This window comes from Olea europaea, chromosome 10 (genome assembly GCF_002742605.1).
Source record: "Olea europaea var. sylvestris chromosome 10, O_europaea_v1, whole genome shotgun sequence".
NCBI lineage: Eukaryota > Viridiplantae > Streptophyta > Magnoliopsida > Lamiales > Oleaceae > Olea > Olea europaea.
Window position 1 is genome coordinate 38004807 of NC_036246.1, and position 7311 is coordinate 38012117.

The window sequence follows — 7311 nt, forward strand, 5'->3', positions numbered from 1 at the left end:
AGAGAGAGAGAGAGAGTAACCCCCCAAAATCAGGTATAAAAAGGAAGCCAATGTGATTCTATTTAGTAGCCGAAAAGAAAGAGTTAAGAACTGAACGGCCCCTTTTTTAATTTTAAATTTCTTGAGCTGTTTCTTCTGCTCATTTGCTTTATTCCCTAATTTCGATAAGATTTTCTGGTTCACTTTTTAACTTGAAATACACGTTATTATAGAGACCTATATTTTCGCGGCCTTGAAAAAGCTGTGATTGTTAGCCTCAGCCCACCTATATAAACCATCTATCATCTTCTTCATTTTTCAGTGAAGTTCAAGATTTTTGTATCAGATATAAAAATGGAGGCCGGTGGTGTAGTGGTGTTGGTGAGAGAATTTGATGCTCAAAAAGACAGTATAGCAGTGGAAGAAGTGGAGAGAAAGTGTGAGGTTGGTCCCAGTGGAAAACTCTCGCTCTTCACTGATCTTATGGGTGATCCCATTTGCAGGGTCCGCCATTCCCCTGCTTATCTCATGCTGGTAAAAATCACGTTTCATTATTTTCTGCTAAAGCTTTTTCTACCTTTTCAACTTATGATGATTGCTTTTTTTTCTTTTTCTTTTTTTCCCTCTTTCAGGTGGCGGAGATGGTGGTGAGCCACGGCGGATCAGAGGTGGAGGAAAAGAGAGAAATTGTTGGGATGATAAGGGGCTGCATCAAAACCGTTACGTGTGGAAAGAAACTCTCGAGAAATAGCAAAAGCTCCCCCACTAAACCTCCTCAAACTCTCCCTGTCTACACCAAAGTTGCCTATATTTTAGGCCTTCGTGTTTCTCCTTCCCATCGGTACTACACACTTTTTAAGTTCCAGTCTTCATTACATAACCCAAAGAGGACCAAAACTCTTTGTTTGTTTTTTTTTTTTTTTTTTTTTCCCAAAAGGGTTTTTTTAAAAAACCCAGTCTTCATTACATAACCCAAAGAGGACCAAAACTCTTTGTTTGTTTTTTTTTTTTTTTTTTCTCCCAAAAGGGATTCTTTAGTAGATCCTTTTGGTAGACCACCCAATTATTGCACCCCAAAATTTTTTATTAGTTCACACTTTAACACAATAAATTAAAGTTTAAAATTTTGGTTTCATCTTTCTTGTAACTTATTCTTTAAATTTGACTTTTTACAGAAGAATGGGAATTGGATTGAAACTGGTGAAAAGAATGGAGGAATGGTTTGGAGAAAATGGAGCTGAATATTCGTATATAGCCACGGAAAATGATAATGAAGCATCTGTTAAGCTTTTCACACAAAAATGTGGCTATTCAAAATTCCGTACGCCGTCGATCTTAGTCCAGCCGGTGTTCGCCCACCGGGTTAGGCTCGACCACGGAATAACCATCATCAAACTCAGCCCCCCTGACGCGGAGGCGCTATACCGGTGCCGTTTCTCCACGACGGAATTCTTCCCCCGTGACATTGACTGTGTTTTGAACAATAAGCTCAATTTGGGTACTTATCTTGCGGTGCCGAAAGGGACGTACGACGCCGAGTTATGGCGGGGTTTGGACGAGTTTCTGGCGAGTCCGACGGAATCGTGGGCTGTGCTGAGTGTGTGGAATTGCAAGGACGTGTTCAAACTCGAGGTAAGAGGTGCGTCGCGTGTGAGGAAAGTGTTTTGTAAAACAACTCGGGTTGTGGATCGGGCCTTACCCTGGCTTCAACTCCCCTCGGTGCCGGAAGTTTTCAGGCCTTTTGGGCTTCATTTCTTGTACGGGCTTGGTGGGGACGGCCCAAATGCAGTGAAGTTCATTAAAGCCCTATGTGGATTCGCCCATAACCTTGCTAAAGAGCGTGGCTGCGGAGTTGTGGCAACAGAGGTTGCAAGTCACGAACCGCTCAGGCTAGGTGTACCCTACTGGAAGATGCTATCCTGCACTGAGGACCTATGGTGCATTAAACGGTTGGGGGAAGACTATAGTGACGGATCCGTCGGTGATTGGACCAAGTCACCACCTGGACTGTCCGTTTTTGTTGATCCGAGGGAATTCTAACCAAGAATCTAATTTAAAAGTAGTTAGACAAAGCATCTTTTTTTTTTTTTTTGCCTTAAAAACTTATGTCAGATTTAGCTTTCTCTTGAAGGGGGCTTAGTAGTGAGGCAAAAACTACAAGGAAATGAGAAGATATGTTGGTGTTTAGTAGTTGTTGTATAGGGAATATCTCCTTTGCTTTTTGTAAATGGATTTGGCTTTTTAGATCCTCTTTGAGCCAAACAAACCCTTATTTTTTTATTTTCTTTAAAATTTTTAATTTGGGGTTGTTTCCTCTATGTTCCATTATAAACTAATTGCTTATACGTGAGAAGGGGACCGCCTGTGCATTTCTCAATGATCGATGGCGTAAAAGTACTGTGAGGTCTTTTATATGAAGTCAGGGCAAAGGAATTGGAATTATACTATTTGTACATTCTTCGATGACATTTTTGTTGGCATAATGTGTTGTCAAAATTTTGATCGTTGATTATTTTAAATATTGTATAAATTAAGAGCAAAATTGTTGGCCACCTCACAAAATGTCGATCAAATTATATCTATAGCAAATTTGAATTTGAATTTTAGATAATGTATATGAAGGGATGGGTATATATCAGCCGTGTTGTTTGGTACCGCCCCTCCAATAGGAGGACACCACATGGACGCCCTGTTTTTTGGTCAGGATTTAACCTTGGTCAAACCGGTTTTTCCGGATATATGTACACTTGATTGAAAAGATGTGTAAAATGGTGAAACCATGGGCGATGAAAAATTGTGGAGGACAAAATGGTATTACAAATGTTGGGGGGGACCCTTGAGTAGATGGACTTCTAGGAGGAATGTGAAATTTGGCTATATGATTGCAATGGGTGACTTTTTGTTTGATTATGTTGGATAAGATGCTTGTAGTCTTATTAATGGATTATTGGATATTGCTAACGAAATACCAAATTTAGATCTCATTTTATTGTACGGTCATTATCTTCGGAATCTGAGTATATTGGACTCGAGGACTGGGAGCGGGGCACATTTGTTCTTTCCCTCTATTTATTTATTTATTTTTTTTTTTTTTCCCCCAATCGGGCTATAGGTACAGGAATTCAAAATGGTTGTTTTGACAGAAAATATATAGAAATTTAAAATAGTTGAGTTGGCATAAAATCACAATAAAATGACCAAAAAATTGGGGCAAAAACGAAAGGGCAACCTCACTAACTAAACCCAAACGAGTTTCCCCATTTCCCCCAAATTGAGTTTGCTAGAGTTGCGACTTCTCCCGCAGCCAAGTTGATCGCCGCAGTCATCGTCTTCGGCACCGACGAAGAGCCCCCATCGTGTTCTTCACATTTACACCGTCCATAGCAACGATTCGCAGCCAGTGTGCCCTACACTCGAGTGTGCGCTGGAATCAGCCACCGCCCTTATCTCCTTCCCCAGTGCCACAGTCACCGCAGTCACACATCCATCCCTTGACATCAACGTAAGTGTTTTGTAGAGTTGTTGTTTGACATAGGTTCTCAGTTTTTTCCGTGGTTTTTTATAAATATCATGTTTGAATGTCCAAAGTTTTCCCATTATAAAAGTTTGCATTTTGGATGTTGATTATTCTTTGTTTGAGTAAGTTACATTTTTACGAGACTTGTTGGTTTATGAAGATGGGTGCCACCATTTTAGTTTTATTGGTAACTCGGTTTGCATAATTGTCTTCACTGATAGTTGAATTCCGGCACCTTAATGGGGAAATCAAGAAGGAATTTCTTGCACCGGTTGTTCTGAATACATGTATTATGAGATTTGTTGTTGTTTGATGAAGGTGAATGTCCTACACCGGTTTGTATAATGGGAAAATCAAAATTAGTACGCCAGTGACACCTGCAAACACAGCCCGATTGTTTCATGTATGTATGATTGGAAATCCTGAACTTTTATTTAATTACGTTTGTAGGGATAAATTCGAATTTCACGTATGTATGAGGGATGGAAGATGAACTTTTAGTTTATCATATAATCAATCTTATGTGTATCTTTTTGACAAGTTTGTTTCATTTTCAGACCTCGTCTAGAATGAGAGGAAGAAATTTAGGAGTTTGTCACGATTGTAGAAGCAATAGGCACTACTTCGAACAATGCCAGTTAAAAACTTTGATGCCTTAGTTGTGACCACGAATATCGAAAATATTTTGAGATCAAACGGGATACCAGTAACAAAGGGCGATTGTTCTTTACCTGTAGTAATGACTGCGGATACTTTGATTGGGTAAAAGATGAAGATTTAGGCGGGGAATCGAGTTCCATTCGTCATGCGGTCAATCAGTCGCCCGACAAGGAAGACGAAGAGCTAACAAGACTCTTTGATGGACTAGCTAGAATTAGCGAGAAACGAGGAGTTGACATATCACTGCACATGACTTTTAGCAAGGGAAAGGGAATTGCCAACTCTTTGATGGGCTAGCTAGTATGATGTGAATTTCAATTTGCATAACAATGTATTGGTCTTATGTATGTCTAATTTGTATTTCATGGTGGTTTGTAAGACAAAACTCTATGTCTAATATTGCCTAATTGTCCTATTCATAAATTCAAGCTGATCATTCAAGAGTAATAAAACAAATAAATGATAGATAACAATCAACGAAATAAAGTCATATTATCCACGATAAAATCTAAATGCAGGCTTCCCTTACTAGTAAATAAGAAAAATGCAACAAATCCAAACGCCGTTTTGCATGTAATAAATGTGTGTACACGTACCTTTCCCCCAAGAATTAGAAGCGTGTGGCACCTTGCTGGGGAAAATCTGAATAGAAGCATGGCATAACACAACCTGATTTACATGGTAAACATTAAAACACAATTTGACGTCAAAAGACATACATAAATACCTAACACAAACCTTCTGCGTTGACCACGACATTTGTGGTTGCTGGATGGACGAAGTATTGTAATGGTGTCGGCATAGGACATTATGGTAGTAGAGACGCCTGGACATCGACTGATCCCTATTCCACATTACTTTGAGTAGCTCTATGCCTCTTTCCTTTGTTTGACGATGCAGTGGCCTGCATGTTCAACAATTCAAATGCTTATTTGTTACAAATTCATTATAAACAAAGATAGTAATAATAAAACATACATTCGCTCTCTTTGAACTAGACTCTAATGGGCCTTTTTCTTTCGAAGTTTCTTCGGTGCGCCCTTTCTATGAGAAGCTACTGGATCCAATATGTTTCCACCACTACAGTTAGGCTGGGAATAAACAACGCTTCCAACACTTGACTTAGACTTCCGTAACTCTTCTATTTGCGATGTCATCCACTCCATTATAATGCGTGTCCATACTTCGTCATTTGCTACCAGGTCCGCCACCTCTGAAAAAATTCAACACATCTTGTGGTACCTCAACTGTCCAGGACTACTGACCAATCCATCGCAATGTACTGCGATCATTGAGTGTGCTTTACTAACATCTCGTGTCCACCTCCTCAATATGTACCTCTCAGGCATCGATGTTATGTCGTTACGAATCAAGACTGCAATCGCATACCTACAAATAATTCTCCGAAATTCAAATAGGTGGCAACTACAAATCAATTCACATGTATCCCTCCAATATGATATGCAAAATGATTTTTTCTTGCGGTGCTTGTGAAGAACGACATCCTTAACCTCGTAAGTCGACCGATAATAGTTATTGGCATTCTCAGTTACAATGTCGCAGTATACCTTCCTAGTGAATTCCTGCTGAACTTCTTTGAACTTTTCGATGGTATAAACCGCTTGAAATTACTTTTCCATTCCGTATGTTGTCGCACACAGAACCATCTGGGAGTAGGACTTAAAATCTGCCTAAATCTCCTTCTCGACCTTATTTCTTAATGCTCTTTCATACTGCTCCATAAACTACTTCAATGAGGTTTTCGAATGCACATATCCATTGAAAAATGTATTCATGCTTTCACTTCGTTGTGTCGTGGACATGCCTGCCCAAAATGCGATTTTCAAAAAATAAGGCACCCACTGACCTCTGTTCTCATATATCCTAATAGCTAATCATTATTATGCAAGTCATACATATCGAGCATCGACCTCCAACCTCCTTAGAATTCTTGTACATTCTTCTCATCATATACCAGTCATGTATAGCAGGAAATTTCGACCTCTTTTCAAAGTGGTATCCAAACTTTTCTGGTAACTTTTTCATAATGTGCCACAGACACCATCTATACTTCGTGTTTGGAAAAACAATCACAATGGTATTTTGCATTGTCCGATCCTGATCAGTAATGATGGCATTAGGAGCTTGACCATGCATACATTCAAGCTAAGTTCTAAACAACCACACAAACGTCCCTGTGTCCTCGTTCGACAACAATCCACAGTCGAGCAGTGTGGATTGGCCATGGTGATTTATACCAACGAAAGGGGCGAATGGCATGTCGTACTTATTAGTGAGGTAGGTAGTATCAAAAGTAACAACATCACCAAACTCCCCGTAAGATTGCCTACATCTATTGTCTGCCCAAAAAACATTCTTCAATCTCCATTCATCATCTAAGTCCACACTAAAGTAAAACCCCGAGCACCGTGCCTACATCTTTGAAAAGTTTGCCTGTATTGCGAGGGCATCTCCTTCCCCAAGACGTAGTCGTCTCACCTATTCAATGTAGTTCCGACTATCCTTCTCCACAAAAGTCGTGTTCTCATATCCACCAGCTTCAACAACTATAGAATTATAACTCTTATGCAAGGGAATTCCTGTCATATCATTCACCTCAAGCTTTCGTTTCACACTTGCACTCAATTTTCTGTTGCATCGATACAACCTAGACTTGGATGGACTTGTTTTGTGATTATGGTCAAGGTACACTTTGTTAATCCTCCATATTCCCAGGCTATCTAAAGATACAAATACTGTTGCTTTACAATCAATTTGACTTGTTGGTTGCGGTTTCAAGGAACCGCCTGTAGCATAAGTTCTCCAACCTTCTCAACTACATGTGAACGTCACATATCTCATAACTCCATCTTCCCCTTGTTTGAATTCCTTTTTCGCACCGAAAAGTCAACGGCGTAAACATATTTTTTGTAGAAATCAAACATTTTTTTTCTCATCACTAAACGTTATACCCACCTTAGGCAATAACGCCATATCTTCTCATACATTTTCATTGTCCAGCATATTCAAATTCTCCACAATGTTCTCGTTATCAGATTGTAGCAACAAATTAGGATTCCCATCTTCCATAATTTCATTTCCTGCCACACAAATTATAAGAAGCAATCAATGCATCTACATATTTTCAGCTATTC

At 39.5% G+C, this 7311-nt stretch overlaps 1 protein-coding gene across 1 annotated transcript; it reads left to right on the forward strand.

Moving 5' to 3' along the window:
- The first annotated feature begins 53 nt into the window (after positions 1 to 53).
- On the forward strand, positions 54 to 2228 carry LOC111402131 (probable N-acetyltransferase HLS1). The gene is made up of 3 exons (XM_023030218.1): positions 54 to 513; positions 612 to 820; positions 1155 to 2228. Exons 1-3 carry the CDS (start codon positions 334 to 336, stop codon positions 2017 to 2019), a joined length of 1254 nt encoding a protein of 417 aa, XP_022885986.1. The 5' UTR covers positions 54 to 333; the 3' UTR covers positions 2020 to 2228.
- The last annotated feature ends 5083 nt before the right edge of the window (positions 2229 to 7311 follow it).

Excerpts from the sequence above, each read along its gene's own strand:
- LOC111402131 (XM_023030218.1), top strand. The coding sequence starts at position 334 with ATGGAGGCCGGTGGTGTAGTGGTGTTGGTGAGAGAATTTGATGCTCAA. Across the intron at positions 514-611 it reads CCCCTGCTTATCTCATGCTG|GTGGCGGAGATGGTGGTGAG; the intron begins GTAAAAATCACG and ends TCCCTCTTTCAG. Across the intron at positions 821-1,154 it reads CGTGTTTCTCCTTCCCATCG|AAGAATGGGAATTGGATTGA; the intron begins GTACTACACACT and ends GACTTTTTACAG.